The sequence below is a fragment of the Pistacia vera genome, unplaced genomic scaffold, assembly GCF_008641045.1.
Source record: "Pistacia vera cultivar Batoury unplaced genomic scaffold, PisVer_v2 Contig276, whole genome shotgun sequence".
NCBI lineage: Eukaryota > Viridiplantae > Streptophyta > Magnoliopsida > Sapindales > Anacardiaceae > Pistacia > Pistacia vera.
Window position 1 is genome coordinate 861,667 of NW_022196086.1, and position 17,195 is coordinate 878,861.

At 34.7% G+C, this 17,195-nt stretch overlaps 1 protein-coding gene across 1 annotated transcript; it reads right to left on the minus strand.

The window, feature by feature from the left end:
- Positions 1 to 5,867: 5,867 nt before the first annotated feature.
- On the minus strand, positions 5,868 to 8,513 carry LOC116133858 ((R)-limonene synthase 1, chloroplastic-like). Its single transcript, XM_031419535.1, has 7 exons — positions 8,286 to 8,513; positions 7,920 to 8,181; positions 7,462 to 7,837; positions 6,846 to 7,061; positions 6,617 to 6,755; positions 6,278 to 6,526; positions 5,868 to 6,176 (listed from the first exon to the last, which is right to left on the minus strand). The coding sequence occupies exons 1-7, from the start codon at positions 8,511 to 8,513 to the stop codon at positions 5,868 to 5,870; spliced, it is 1,779 nt and encodes a 592-aa protein (XP_031275395.1).
- Positions 8,514 to 17,195: the final 8,682 nt, after the last annotated feature.

The following is a 17,195-nucleotide window of genomic DNA, read 5'->3' on the forward strand; positions in this document are numbered from 1 at the left end:
CAACCCTTTGGTTTCATTATATAAACAGAGGCATGCCCTCTCATAATTCATTCAAGCTCCACTGCTTAAAACCACCTACTTGCTCTCGAGAACCTAATGCCTTCGCCATAGTCCTGGTCTCTGACAAAACTCTCAGTAATCCTTCTTTCCATTAATGCTTATTAAATAGTCTCTTTTAGCCTTGCTGACTTGAGTGTCAGAGTGTTTACGACAAACACCACCCCAGTGTTTCTCGCAAGCTTCACGCTTGTCTCTTCGTGTGTGCAGGTGTTAGTAAACGATCCAGTTACGCAGCGGAAAAACAAAAAATATTTATGACATGCATCGTTACTTAGAACCAAGATCTAGGTACAAAATTATAGTTTATATATATTAAATAAGAATCTGCAGATTTTAGTTTAGAGTTTAAGAAATCATACGCACGTTTGGAGGCTCCTCCAACTTGTCTCTGAGCGTATTTCGCTACCGACCCAAGTGTAGGATCAAACCGGTGTAGTCCACGCGAAAATAACCTCAAGGAACTAAAGAAAGATTTGCTAGATCCTCTTCAGCCTTTAAGAACCAAGAAGAAAAATCAAGTATCTTTGATTCCAAGCAAAATGCAATTTGGCGTGAGAGTGTTTAAGGGGCTGGAACTTTTCCTTTTTTTTTTTTTTTTTTTCCAATGAATGAGTTGATTCAATTTTTCACAAAGTGTGTACTTATATAGTGCACACTATACCCTATTCCATCATGGAATGGGCTTGGGCTCCAACCCAAACACCCCTTGTTTTCAAACACCCCCTTTAAGATATTTTTAATTTTAATTTATCATTATCTCAATTAAATTAAATTAATATATATATTAACATTTAACAATAATGATAATTTATTTAAATATATGCGAACACATATTTAAATGTAATCTCACTTATTTAATTTTAATATCAAATTAAATAAAGGCTACGACCTCAGCAAATTTAATTGCACTATAAAATTACCAAAATACCCTTTCACCTAAAAAGACGAAAAACGCCATTCTTCTAAGCTGGCTCTTAAATTATCTTCTATGTGTGTGACCCATAGGCTCCTCATCATACCGGTAGTGTATAGTATCGCGATTAATACCAATTAATCGTCTCACTAAACACAGACCAAGATTGGCCCCTAGCAAGGTATCATGGCCACCCGATAGATTCAGATTTAGCAAAGCAGCTATCTGTCAACGATATGATTACCGTATAATCCGATCCTTTTATCATCCGTTATCTTGACGAGACCGAGACATAGAAATAGTGTCAACCTTCGATTACTCTCGATACTGTGTGTTCAGTCACTGGACCAATGACCTGTATTATAAACTGGATAGAGCAACAACTCAATCCCACTGTGGCCACAGTTTTATTGTCATTGCCATTTACTGAATTGGGCCGTGAGATAACTTCTCCTATACCCGGGAGTGATGAATCCTCTGTCTATCCACCATAGTCTTGATACACTCCTTGATGTAGCCAATCACCATCGTATTGATAGCTCTGAATAGAACTGCGTTAGGCTAGTGTCAAACTGCACCAATCGGTGCACAAGACACTCCGGTGATCTCAAGTCTAAGGATCACATGCACCACCATTCTTTAGAGGATTTGTTCCATAGACACTGGGGTTACCATCCATATGGAATCCTCTGGTGGGTCAGTCCAGTGAACTTGACTACAACAAGCACCCATGTGTTGCACCAGGTTGTCACCAAACAGCCTTGACAAGTGAGATCAGTCACTTCCTTTCAACAGGGTCGTTCAACACTATGATAGCCTTACCGTATTATTTGTGCCCTTACTTCAGAATAATACTGGGGCTATGGACGTTTCTAGAATGGCCACCATATGTGCTCATAGGGTTTTCACTATCAAGATTTGAAACACTTGATACCCTTGTCACGGTTCTACCATTCTAAGGACATATATCAATACATACAATGATGATTTACATGATATAGTATAAAACGCCTTTTATTAATCAATGAACATTATTACAAAGAGTCAATTCTACAATAATTGATTGACTCTAGGGCATCTACTCTAACAGTAGGTCCAGCGGATTATCAGTGACCTCAACTTCACAAGATCCATCCTTTCTGTAACCATAGATTTTTAGCGTCTACATCGAGTAAGTACTTATATTCATGGGAAAATTATGCAAATCACCCTAGGGTTTGTGTTTGTATCACTAGGATGAAAACTTTCCCAATTTTTGTCATACTTTTTTACCTTGGACTTTTGATATTGTATCACAAACACTTGCAGGGCTAACTCCGTAATCTAGAAGTTAGAGTCAAAAGGTTAAAAGAGCAAATTTTAAAACTTCCAGACATTTTGGTAAGTATATCTAAATAATGAATAAATAAATTTATACTATTAAAAAATACGTAAGGGGCATTTGGTTCGGGGAATGTTGGATTATTGAAAGTTAGATTACCTTGAAGATTACTGGGAATCTTTAGGAAAATGCGTTTGGTTAATTGGTGGGTATGTTATATTAATATGTTTGGTTGGAAGGAATAAATTGGTGGATATGTTATTTAAATTACTGAATTGTCCTCTAATTAAATAATTATTATATTATTTGGATTATTATAACCCCCCTGCATTTAAAAACTTAGCAAAAACAACCCCATAATAAAATTTTGAAAAATCAACAAAGCACCCCCACCAACCCAGCCACTGCCTGCCGCCGGCAACCTAACAGTGCACAGAAGGCAAAAAATGGCCTTCGTGCACTGTATGGCCATTTCCGGCCAGAGATCTGGCTGAAAATGGCCAGACGTGACAGATCTGGCGGTCGATGGCCAGATCTGTTGATTTGGTAGTCAACGACCAGATCAATGGCCATTGACGGCCATAGACGCGGTCGTTAACGACCATCGATCTGGCCGGAAATGGCCATATCAGTGCACGACGACCATTTTCGACCTTCCATGTGCCATTCCGGCGGTGGCTGGCAGTGGCGGTGTTTGCTGGTGGCAGGCGGGTGGGGGTGGCAGCTTGGGTGGGCTGCAATTTGTTTTGAATTCAAGGGTAATTTTGTCCAAAAAGTTAATTAATTGGGGTGAAATAGTAAAAGACATTTATGTAAATAAATTTAAAAATAAGGGCATTATTGTTCCAAAATTCTATTAATAAGGGATAAAATTGTAACAAAAAAAAAGATAATAATCTTAGAATACCTAAAAAAATGGAGGTAATCAAATTACTTCCAGTATTACCAATAATATTACCAATAGTAACCACTATTGGTATTTGAAGATTATCAGTATCTTATATTATTTAACAACTAAACATGATAATCAAGTAATATAAGATGATTTAACCCTAGTAATCTCACAGAACCTCCAACCAAACGCCCCCTTAGGGACAACATAGTAGTTATATTAGTCATTTGTCTTATTTTATTAATTTCCACATCTTCAATAACATAATTTGAGGTATTTTTGTCTTTAAATTCTTTGATTCTAACTTCTAGATAACAGAATCATCGTCAAAGGGTGTTAATGATACATCATTAAATGTCTAATATGATAAGAAATATATATTTATTTATTAAAAATTTTACACGATTGCAATTGTGGCTGCATCCAAACACTGTCATGTTTTCTTTATACTTTTTCCTGCTTTTTATTTTTTATTTTATCATTTTCTGATATTTTAATTTGATTTTGTAGAATCTCAATATAACAATTTGTTAATATTATATATTGAAAACTATTAAATTTACGGTGCGTTGTTTACCTTTTCTTGCCTATTAGTTCATTTTATTGCATAATATATACCCAGGAAACCAGGAGAGATGGGCCTAGGGTGTAATCGTGTCCAGTTCTGGGGTAAATGAGTTAGGCTCGATTTGAACAGTGTTGAGTTCAAGCTTGACGAGCCCAGCAAAATGTGCTCAAGCTCGAGCTTGAGCCAGCTCATTTATGATGGTGAGAGCGGCCTGTGCAATTTCTTAAGCAGGTGGTGGGCAAGGTGAAAATGGCGAATTCAACCGGTAAAGTCAATCACAAAATCCAGTTCAAACACTTCCAAATCAAAACTCCAAAACAACAACTTCTCCAATAAAATTTCACACCGGATCCTAAAACACATAGCAAACCATAATCACCAATTAAAGAAAAATTCAAACAAAAAGATAAAGAGTTTGAAAAACAGATTGAACATTACATGAATTAGCAACGCCAAGAAGAATTTTTAAACGAAAAAATCATTTATTTTTTATTTTTTTTTTCTCTTTAAAAAAAAAAAAAAAACTTTCATTTCAAATCAGAATTTTTAATCCAAAATTGTAAACGAAAAATTAACTATTGATATATTAAAGAAAAGTTTTTGAGATGAGTTGATTTGAAATGTTTTTTTTATCGATTATGGAAGTGATAAATTTCATGTATTTCATTCTTTTATTGGTGTTTTCAAACAATATTATGAAAGATGTTTTCATTTTATATATTTTCAAATTCAGAGTATTACTACACATACATCATTTTCATACAACATTTTCCATACAACATTTTCCATACAACATTATGTGGCAAGATATGATTGGCTAATTTAAAGTTAAAATTAAATTTTCACCCAATCATATATTGTCACATAATATTGTATATGAAATGTTGTATAAAAATGATGTATGTGTAGTATTATTCTTTCAAATATTATCTTTATACAAACACGTCACATGCATTTTTATTTTTCCGCCAATAAACTAATAAATAACAAATCTTTATATAAAAATGATAAAACCCCTGATTCATCAATTAAATCAAACACTAATCTAATAGATAACGCACTAACGAAACTTTTACTAAAACTGAGATGTTTGATTTATTTTCCAACACAGTTTCCATTTTTCTTCTTCATTCAATCCAACCATTAATATTACCTCTCTCTCTCTCTATATAAACTCCTCAACAGAATTCTCTTTTCATGCCTTCAATCCCTCTTTTTCTTCAAAAATATCAGCCATGGCTTCGGGAATGTTCACTAGGGAAAATTGTGTTTGGGTTTTTTTATATTTGTTTTTTCAACTTAATCCTTGACGGTTAAAAATTGTCAAGAATTAAGACTACGACTGTCAAGAAAAAAATTATATAATTTATTTTTAATCAAATCCTTGACAGTTAATAACTATTAAGAATCATCCAAAACGGTTAAAGATTATTTCAAATTCTTGACAGTTCATAAACTATCAAGAATTACAATTCTTGACAGTTCATAAACTATCAAGAATTACAATTCTTGACATGTTTCTAGAATGGTTAAGAAAATCTGTCAAGAAAGGAGATTTTTTAGTAGTGGAAATTCCGCAACGGCAAAGTGGACATAGTTCTCATACAGAAAGTAAATTATTATAAATCTTTTGTTTGTGTGTGTGATTATTTATTTGCCCTTTATTCGCATTATTTTCGTTTTCATAGGGATTTATGATTTGCTAGCATCTAATTAAATCCTCACAACATATTGAAGCTAACACTCATGTCCTTAGGTGAGAGTTAGACAATTCTTTATGTGATCATCAATGACCCTTCCACATGTAACAACACATCGATGGACAAATGTAAAAATTTTGTAGTCTCAAAGGAACCCAATGAAATTATTTTTAAACATACGATATGCAGATTATATCACATATACCATTCTCGAAACAATCAGGTCACACACTTATAAATGCCTCCACATATCAGATGATATCTGCAAAGCATGAATTATTAATGAAGATACCTCAGGTGAATAATTCATAATGTTAATTATAACACAATATAGTTCTAATCCTTAAATTTTGCATTTCATGACATGATTACACTTATTCTCCTTGCAACAAGAACATATCGGAAAAAACATGTTATTTAATTTCTGGCAATAGAATGGGTTGAAAGAGTGATGAAAACATAACATCCTTAATCTCTTGACCTCCACCACCATGCCCATCTCCGCGGCGATAAATGTAATGGGAAGTTCTCACAAGATTTATGATCATTTCAAAAATAGGTTGAGGTAAGGGACAATTTGTTGCAGCTCTGTATACATTTATCTTCTTCCATATCTTCCTTGTTAGATCCTTAATGTATTCGCGAGCAACTTCCTCTGAACAACCAGTATCATTCATGTAACATTGGATTGCTTTAGGTACATCACCTCTCTTCATCTCATCCTGATTTATTTATTGAAAGAAACACAACCAATTAATTCATAGAGAATTCAAATTAAAGTATATAAAAACAATTGTAAATAAATTAATGCTAGATTTTATACCGGTGAAGTTCCCAAATCATCTTGAAGTCGGAAAGCCGTGGATGACCATTTTATAACATCCGGATTGCTTTCTAGAAATTCTAAGTCCTTCTCTAATATCGGATTTGCTGACGATATATATGATAGAGTTGCTATAATAGGACCTGTAATTGATATATAAGCATTATTCAAATATTCATCTAGCGTTGGCTTATACTGATAGTGGTACCATCTTGCCTCTGTTATTTGGGCTTGCGCCATATCTTTCCACTGATGTAAATGGCACAGCGACGAGTAGTGAGATATTTAAACAACAAAACATTATAAAACTAGAGGAAGAAACGATTTTTATAATATTACCATTTTGATTAGAGTCATTGAGACGTCTGAATTCTTTTCTTTGAGAACTTGATGAGCCACTTCATTAACAAAGTTGAACAGCGAGAGAAAACTTGTTTTCATGTAACTGGGAAGCTGTTTCATGGCTTTAATGTCCCATCTGAAATACATGTGTAATATAAAAGCAACATATAATTTTTACTTAGAACTGCTAGGTTTGTATAACAAGAAAATTTTGCCCAACAATTACCTCGTAATAGCATCAGTCAAGAGCTCTAGTTCAGGCAAGGTACCATAAACATCATAAATATCGTCAATTACTGTAATTAGAGCAATGGCCTTTGCAACGAACCTTCTGCAGTAAGAGTACTGAGGTTGAAAAGCTATACCCAAACCCCATAAATATGCTGTTATCAAGCTGTTCCTAGCAAAAGTTAACTCTCGAAGACCAGTATTCTCCCACCACCTTCACAAGCAAAAGAGAAACATATCAACTTGACTCCCTTAAAAACAGATTACAAATATAAGTGTTGACATAGAGATCTCAACAATATAACAGATTAAATTTTTTTGTTCAACTTGTTTGTCAAATCTCTTTACTCATATTTTACAAATAGCAACATTATTCATACAAAGTTGGAATCCCAATTTTATATGTTAACTTAAGTAATTGTTTACGTGTCAACACCATTTATTAATTAATTATAAGTTAGTTACTCACTTATTTGCGTTATTTTATAATCAATGTTGTAATGAAACATAAACAGATGCATTAGTTGGGATGGAAAAGGTACAATTTCAATAAGTATTTCATTAATAAAGGCTACGCAATCACGAGGACAAAAAGTTGAGGAAGGGTTACTGGCCTCAATGTGTCTTTAAGATCTTCCTGGTGAATTCCCTGTAAAATATTAAAGTCCACCTTTGCAAGCTGGAGTAAAAGGTGATTCTTGTCTTCCCTTCTCTCATATGAATCTATGAACCATTTGGTCTCTAATCGTGGCGCCCAACAATGAAGAGGAAGCTCCAAGGCATGCTCAACAAGCGGTAAAAGATTCTGGTCGACATCCTTATCGTCAAGATCTTTAAGATGTTTGGAACTGAATTCCCATGCCTCCTGCATCATACTTTCTCCTTCTAACCCATAGAATGAGACTTCATAAAAGCTCAGTATTGCCTTCACATCATCACAGACACACGCCGAGAAACTGCCCGTCTTGTCCCTGAAACTCTCAAAAACTTCTGCACTCAACAAGCAAAGTAGAAAAACATATTAGTTTATTCAAATGATGACAACTTTTTTCGAACTTTAATTGTTCAGTACCTTCAGTAACATAATAGCCGTGTTGTCTCAGGAGTCTAAACTCTAGAGAGGTTGCATATAGATTTCCTTTCTTCCATTTATGATCGCTGATATTGTGGACACGGTCCAATATGTTCTTTATTTCACGTTCAAAATGGTAAGCCACTCCAAGTCTTTGTAAGTTGTCAATCAGCTCAAGCTGATCCAATGGGTTGTCCATACTATTGATTATCATCCTCACTTCTTCTGTCAGCTTTTCTGCTTTTTTTCTGTATGCTTCTCCCTGAAGAAAATTAAGTTTTTGGTAATTAGTTTCTGAACTTGAACTAATTAAATTCAGCAAAGAACAAATTAAGACCATAAAAAAGAAAAAAAGACCATGCCTACCGTGTACTCATTAGTCAATTTTGGCAGATAATCTTCGTTAAAAATGCAAGGTTTGTAGTTTCCCGATCGCCTTACAGCAATTGAAGTACTAAGTTCTGGGTTAGCGATGCACTGGGGTTGCTTCTTCACACTGACTCTGCTGGTTGGTGTTTTAGAAACAAGTAGTTGACGGTGTTGAAAAATAGCACCAGAAGGAATATTACAGGTTGATGCAATACAAAAAGCCATTAGTAATTTATGAAGTTCACTCTGTCGTAAACTTGAGAGATGCAAGCAGATATTTATAGATCAGTTAAGAGGCCACCAGAAGTTTTTCGTGCGAAAGAATTTTATAAAATTGCAATTTTAGATACAATTGCAATTTGTGAAACTCTCAAAAAGGAGTTGTACTTGATACTGCTCAATAATTTTTGAAAATTCTCCGTATAAAAATCATTTATCAGTCTTCTCTGTATAATAGTCTCTCTTTTTTTTTTTTTTTTTTTTTTTTTCTAGAAGGACGAGTAGAAATGGGCGTTTGCAATCACATACATTGTTGATTGTGTTATAACTACAAACATTAAGCAAAACAAAATGATTTAGGCGCCAAAATGTGTCAACACGTTTTTGTTCTCTTTCAACAAACTACAAGTGGATTGAAGACTATTATGCAAGTTGATAAGTTGCAGAGTAGGTTGTTATGCAAATTGACAAGTTGCAATGCAACTTACATTAGGAAAACAAATCAAATGCAAACAGTCCTAAGGAAAAATACAATAATTTCAGCTCAATTTTTTTTGCTTTTCTTTATTCTCTATTTCTGTTCAGAGTTGCCGTAAACTTTGTATGGTATCAGAGCTTGTTTGACAAACGTCAAATGGTTGATCCTAAGACTTCTGCTTCAACTTACATCAATACTGATGGGAAGGTTTCAAGCTCAGTCTCATATTTTCCTTTGACCAATGCACTTCCAAATGTTACCGTAAAGTTGGGAGAGAAGAACTATGCTTATTGGAAATCACAAGTGCTTCTTGTGTTAAAAGCCTATGAACTTGAAGGTTTTGTTATAGGTGATAAACCATGTCCTCTAGCTCTTATAATCTCTTCAGATGATGATTCTAGGAAAATCATAAATGCATAACATACTATGTGGAAGAAATTAGATCAGTTTTTGTTTGGTTAGCTAATATCTTCTATTTCCAAAACAATGTTCAGACATGTTGCTAATAGTGAAACAACTTTTGATATTTGGAAAACCTTAGAGATGCATTTTCTCACTGACTCAAAAGCCAAATTATTGCATCTACGAAACCTCCTACAAACAACTAGAAAAGACAATCTAAACAGTAATGACTATGTACTAAAAATGAAAGAAGTTGCTAGATCTTTGACTACTAGTGGAGTGGTTGTAAATGATGAGGAACTACTCATGTATATCCTTGATGGCCTGAGAACAGAGTATGACGCAGTAGTAGCCAATTTAACCTCTTGAAGTGGAGAAGTTTCACTACAAGAAGCACAATTCTTGTTGCACAAACATGAGATGAGATTGGAAAAACAACATTCAACTTATATAGGATTCCATGAAGTAGCTGTTTTCCTTGCAACAAACAACTTGTTAATCCTCAACCACAACAACCAAATTTCAACACACCAGTCTAGCAATCCAATCATTCTTACATGCACTATCCCAAGGACAAACTGAGTCATGAAACTTCTATACAAATAGTCAGGACTTACACTTGATCAATATAGGTTTTGAAAGAGGCCGCGGTAGAGGTCAAAATTTCTACAAGCCAAGAATGATATGTCAACCGTGTGGGAAAACATGACACATGACACTTCAATGCAATCACAAATTTGACACAAATTTTCAAGGAGCTCAAAATCATAGATACCAACCTGCACCAAACTACAATTATTCTCCATCAAACATAACTTTTGCACAAGCTTACCTTGCAAATACACACTCTGCATATCCACCTTTCTATGCAAACCAATCCTCTGTGGTTCCCACAAGCATGATAAGTGATCAAACTTCACTAATAAAGTACTAGTCAAGTACAACAAATTCAAAGTGGCAGTACTCTCCAAGACTAGTCACATATGGTTTTGAAAGAACTTTTGAGAATCACCAAAAAGAAAATTCTACAACAACTCATCCTTCACAAATAGCTTCACCTCTCATTGTCACAGATCCCAATTGGTTAATTGACTTTGGAGCAGATCATCACATCACTCCTGACACACAAAATATGTCCTTGAAAAATTAATATAATGGTCCAGAAACTTTACAAGTTGGAAATGGATAGTGCCCTGGTATCTCTCATACAGGTTTGACTACTTTTCCCTCAAATTGTCTCAATAGATCTCTTTATCTTCAAAATATACTTTGTGTGCCTCATGTAACAAAGAAATTGCTTAGTATTTCAAAAATTACAAAAGATAATAATGTTGTTGTGGAGTTCTCTACTGATGGGTGTATTATTAAGGACAAGATCTGTCAAGAAGTTCTGCTTCAAGGATTTCTAAATAATGGACTGTACCAGCTTGCCATACCTACCACTGGATGTGTTACAACCAAACCAGATGAAGTATCTCTACAAAATTCTCTCAAGCAACAATCCTTTCAGCCTACTGAACTGTTCTCTCAACCATCTTTGCATGTTACCTCTAGTACTTTAGCTATGAATAACTCTGAAAATAATGCCACTAAGCTAGCAAATAGCTTTCCAACTACAATGGTTGATGATGTTATTTTACTTTGGCATAGAAGATTGGGACACCCTCACTTTTCTGTTCTTAAATCAGTTGTGAAAGACATGAATGTAAAACATCATACTGAAATCAATAAAGTCCATTTCTGTGAAGCTTGTTAATATGGGAAACTTCATCTTAACATTCAGCCATCTTCTTCTTCTCAATCTCTTAAACCTTTTGAGTTGGTGTTTGCTGATGTTTGGGGACTAGCTCCCATTGCATCTGCCTTTGGTTTTAGATATTACTTGCTATTTGGAGATGATTACACCATATATACTTGGATCCACGCTCTCAAATTCAAATCTGAAGTTAGTTCCACTGTAATTCATTTTACCAAATTAGTAGACTAGCAATTTGACAGGAAAATTCAATCCTTTCAATCAGATTGGGGTGGTGAGTTCAGACCCCTGGCAGCTTACTTTACACAACAAGGTATCGATTTCTGGCATCCATGTCCTCATATTCATCATCAAAATGACAAGGTAGAACGCAAGCATCGACATGTTATTGAAATTGGACTTACACTATTGGCTCAAGCCTTTATGCCACTTCATTACTGATGGTTTGCCTTCCATACAATCATATACCTGATAAATCGACTTCTTTCAGCTATTTTGATGCCTAACAATCCATTTCAGACGTTATTTGATAAAGTACCTGATTGCAAAGCCCTTAGAACTTTTGGTTGTAAATGTTTTCCCTTCATCATGCCATAATAGCGCACGACCGATAGGATCTTGCTGGTTGTACGTCGGTAAGGCTGTTTCTATGGCTGTTTCACAGCCACACCTTTGGCCATGAAACGGCCATAGAAACGACCAGATCTGGCTATTTCTGACCATGAATCAGAGATCCATGGCCGAAAATGGTCTTACCCGCGCACGACCTGCTAGATCCCGCTAGTCATGCGCCATTACGGAGACTTTTAATGGTTGTCGGCAGTGGCTTGGGGTGGGTATGGGTGATTTTGCTATGAATTAAAATTTTATATGGTTGGGGTGTTTTAGCAAAATTTCAAATGTAAGGGGTTAAAAGAAATGGTACAAAAAATAATAATATATTAATATTTAAAAATGAGGACAATTTAGTAATCTATATAACATACTCACCCATTTATCCTTCTAACAAAAAATATTAATGTAACATACTCACCAATTTATTCAAACCAACCAAACACATTTCTCTAAATATTCAATAATCTTTAAGGTGATCTATATTTCCATTAATATAACATCCCTATAATAAAACATTATATAAACCAAAAGTTCCCTGAAAAATAAAACTAAACCAAAGAATCATTCACCAAGATCGCTCATAATCCTCTTAAATAGGTAAAAGCAATCAGGGAAAAAAAAAAAAACAGTATCGTTATTGAGAGGCGCAACAGCCATTATCTTGGTTGAGTGTTCGTCGGCACAAGCAAGGCCAAACATGGTTGGTGTAATGTTGATTCCTAGAACATTACCGCATAAGTTGCTAGTTTCTATGCATCTAGACAAATGTAATGTTAAAGGCTATAGAAGAGTTATACACACGGTTTGCACCCCACCAATGGTGGTGGGCATATCTAAAGGTGTTATCTTGTGATGAATTGGATTCTTCAATATTCTTCTTCCCTCATTCTCTTGCCATTTTCTTTATTCTCTCCTCTTCCCCTCTCTCATTCTTTTTCCATATCCTAAATTCGAGAAATTAGGACACAACAAAGAAGTTGGTGAGGGGCGACTTCTCTCAGTTATATGTGGGCTTGAATCAGTAGTGGATTGTGGGAGGTGGCTTCAATACCCACTATTCAAATCAAGGGTGGGTGGCTTCAATACCAATTGAATTAGTAGTGGTACTGTAGGTGGTGGCTTCAACATACACAAATTCAAGTTCAAATCATCAACTTTCTTCAAAACAATGTGCTATAGATATTAATTTTATGGTGGAAGTTTTATTGAAGAATTTGATTTTCTGTTTTATTGTGTTGAATTTGTGTAATGAAGAAATTGATTTTTTTATACTGTATTGAGTTTGTGTCTGAAGTTATTGATTTTGTGCTTATACCGTGTTGATTATGTCAATAAGAGATTTGTGTTAATTCTGATTGTTTTCATGTGTACTTGGGAATTGTTTTGATATTTGAGATTGTGTTTGGGAATTAATTAGTTGGAGAGTTTTTTTTTTGGTGTTCAGCTTTGTACAGTTGATTTTGTCAATCTGTATTTATTTTAATTTGAATTGATTTGTTGTTTGGTTGGCCGGATTGTGGTTTTCTGGTGCTGGATAGGGCTAAGTTTGTGGCTTAAAGACTTTCCCACATTAAAGAAACCCAGATCATAGGGGCCTATTTGTAGGTTTTGAAACCTATAACATTTTTTTAGAGGTCTATTTGCGAATTTGAAAACCTGTAGGGATGTTTTAAAATTTTGTCTGAAGTTTCTTTTTTGTCCTTCTATTTTTATTGAGCAGCTTTAATAAGGTTAATAAAGCTATTTAATACTTTTCATTTGTCTTGAGCCAACGCGGTCTTAACAGTGGGGGCTTCTTTAAGACTTTCTGAAAATAGTAGGGGCCTATAAGACTAACTGAAAATTAATGTGTCGCTTAATTACACGGGGTGCGCATAAAATTAACCTGTTGAAGATAATGATTAAGGCTTCATTTGGTTCGCTTTTGGGAATACTATTATTAGTATTCCCAAAAAAGTTAAACAGTAAAATGTCATTATTCCCAAAATATTATTCTATATTTTTCAATTTCTTTTAAACCTCCTAAATTTGTTAATTTAACTAAGCACCCCTAAATATTTTTTTTAGAAATTGCAAAAACACTCCGGCCACCCTCCTGTGGTGGTGGCCGGCTATCTGTATTTAATGAGTGGGTTGGGGGTGTTTTTGTTAACTTTTAATATTTTATTATAGGGGTGTTTAGTAAATAAACAAACATAGGGGATATTTTTGTTAATTTTCAAATCCTACATCGTAATACCCACCCAATTTAACTTTTTTCAAAAGATTATTCTAAAAACTATCAGAATAATGAGCCAAACAGAGCCTAAATTTCTATTTCAAGTTTCTTATATGAGGTTTATTGTTAACTTTTAATCCAGTTTTTTTTTTTTTTTTTTTTTTTTACTTTTTGGTGATTTTTATTAATTTGGACATTTATTATTATGATTTTGTTCAATAAAGATGGAAGAGTAATATTTTAATAATGATAACGACGGGTAAAATTGACATTTGAATGGTCAAACTCAGCCAAAGGCCAATTTGGATGGAAGGAAACTAATGTTGGGTATAAAGTTGATAGATTTTTTGAAACTTGGGGTGGGGATATTTGTTTTTTTGTCATGCCTAGGATGTAAAAATATAATTGGCCTCTTTATTATTTCATTAAAGGTTTAATTGATAAAACAAAACATTTTAAACAAAACCTTCAAATTTTGGGATTAGTCACGGGATTTTACACCTAGATTGTTTTTTAGACAAAACCTTCACATTTTGAGAAATTAATATTATTGGGTTGATTATATATGTCTAAACCTTCACTATTTTTTATATAATACAATACAATTTAATTTGTTTAAAGATTTTATTAATATTACTCTCAAGACTTAACATTAATGCAATTTAATTGTCATCATGATTATAATTATTTTCCTAAAAAAATATTCCTAAGGTTATAATATGAAGTTATTGAATTGCATTGGGTTATATGTTACCAACAAAAGGAGCGCTAACTCTCATTTCTTATTGAATTAGCTTATCAACATGCAATCGAAGATTTTCTTTTGGATTCGAAATATTTTTTTATTAGAACCTTATCGCTTATATCATTGATGCAATACTGGATGTTGCCATTCCCTAATCAAGATGTCTAATGTATGGGCCAAAAATCATCTTGGGCCTTATCAGGCGCAAGCATGAAACAGCATGAAACATCTATTACATGATTAAAGGCTATGACCCAATTCCAGTTGAGTTTACATCAAGGTTTATGTCACGGGCTAGACCCATGACACCAACCTAGCCTCTTCAGATTGGATCATCTAGATTGAGTCTCATCATTAGCCCACCTAAGTCCAAAGCCATTGGTCTATGATATCCTTTAAGGGTCCAGAATCTCACTAAAACTCTAATACATCTACTTTCTACCCACTAAAACTCTAATACATCTACTTTCTATTTGGTTTTTATCTTAATTCACTCAAGATCCTGTATCTAATGTGGATTAGGACTTTCATTCCTACAAAGGCAAGCAAATTGAGTTCTTCCTATTTACTAGAACTCTGCCATTATGGACTTAAAGTCGTACTAGATTCGAAGATCCTATGACCATTATATAAAGAGAGGTCCTGCCTCTAATTAAGTATCCATTATTCAATACCATCTACTAGTTCCTAAAGTTCTTGCTCCTGAGAACTAACACATTTGTCATAGCTCTATTCTTCGATTAGACTTCGTAAACCCTTCATTCCTTTAGCCTTCACTAAATAGCTTCTTTCAGTTTGCTGACTTAAGCATCGGAGTGCCTACGGCAGACACCATACTAGTGTTTTACGTAAGTTTCACGCTTGTTTTCTTTGTGTGTAGGTTCAACAGACTATCAATGACCTCAACCTCACAGGATCAATCCTCCTTCTGTAACCATAGATTTTACCATCTACACCTAATAATATTTACAATGCCCTAATAATTAAGGATCCATATACTAGTCAACCAATTAGTGTGACTTGCAGGGAATGCAGCTGAAAATGGCACTCGATCATTTCAATCCTCCTTCTACCAGCATTGCATTTAGTAAACTGAATTGACCTTGCAATTTTTGCTTTTTAGTTGCACAAAATCAAGATATGTTACCTTTCTCTCCCTCTCTCTTTCTCTTTCTATGTAAACTCCCCAACAGAATTCTCTTCTTCATGCATTCAGTCTCTCTTTTTCTTCAACCTCATCAGCTTAATGTCATCTTGTTGTTCACCTTGATTTTGGTTTTCAAATACGCACTTCAAGTTGTAGAAACCAAATGAATCAGAAAAGAAGATGAAGATATGGAAGACTCGCCATCTTTTCACATTATTCATGACATCCAATTTTTACAAGATTAAATGATAATTGTAGACGTAAAAATCTACCTGTACGGAAGGGGGGTCTGATCCCGTGAGGTTGAGGCCACTAGCGATCTACTGCACCTGTACATGTAGAGAAACAAACGCGTGAAGCGAACGGGAAACATCGGGGTGGTGTTTGCCGTAGGCACTCCAACGCTCAAGTTAGCAAGGCTGAAAGAGGCTAGTATAGTGAGAGCTAGGGAGTAGAGAGGTTACCGGAAGTCTAGTCAGAGACTGTGACTACAGCAGTGATATGAAGCTCTCAAGTAAGAACTTCGGGTGTGAAGGTGTTAGTGTATATTAGTGTATGCCCTAGAAACCATTCGTGTTGTCGGTTTCAGAGCATATTGTCTTGTATCTATATATATATATCATAAATAATAGAAGAAATAGTTCTTCAATTCATATATGTAAATTGCTTCCTTTATTCAGTCATGCATTTAAAATAAAGTATGTATATGAATTGTCCAGATGATTCATTTAATAGGTAAATGAATTATCGAAAAGGGTTCCCTGCGGAAGCAATATAAATTTGGGCAACTATATTGTACAGTAGGGATACCGGATGCTTCCGAAAGATATCATGAGTTGATATAAGTACGGATGACGATGATAGTCATGTCACTAGGGCATTGGTATGGATTAACGGTTGGTGAACTGTTTTTCGAACGTGACCGAATAACGACAAATCACTTGGAAAAGCATGTAGTCAATGATTTATCGTTTGGTTATATCAGTGCACGATGTAGTCCTTTGACCTGAGACATTGTAGTCGGATCCGATATGGATGCGTATGGTTCATACGGTGTATAAGTACGAGACTAATCATGTTTCGTACAATAAAGCCTATTTGGTCATGCGTTGTTCATATGCGGAAACGAACGATGGTCAAGAGGGGATCCATTGACTCGGAAATATAGGATCGGGAGTACCGCTGACTCCATCCGGATTCGAGTTCCTAGACGAACATCGATAAATGTCAGAAAACTGAATCTCTGGCCAGAGTCTATTATTAGTCATACAAAAGTAAGTTTGTGATGACAAGTTTCGGACATATTGATCGACAATTCGGTAGAAGA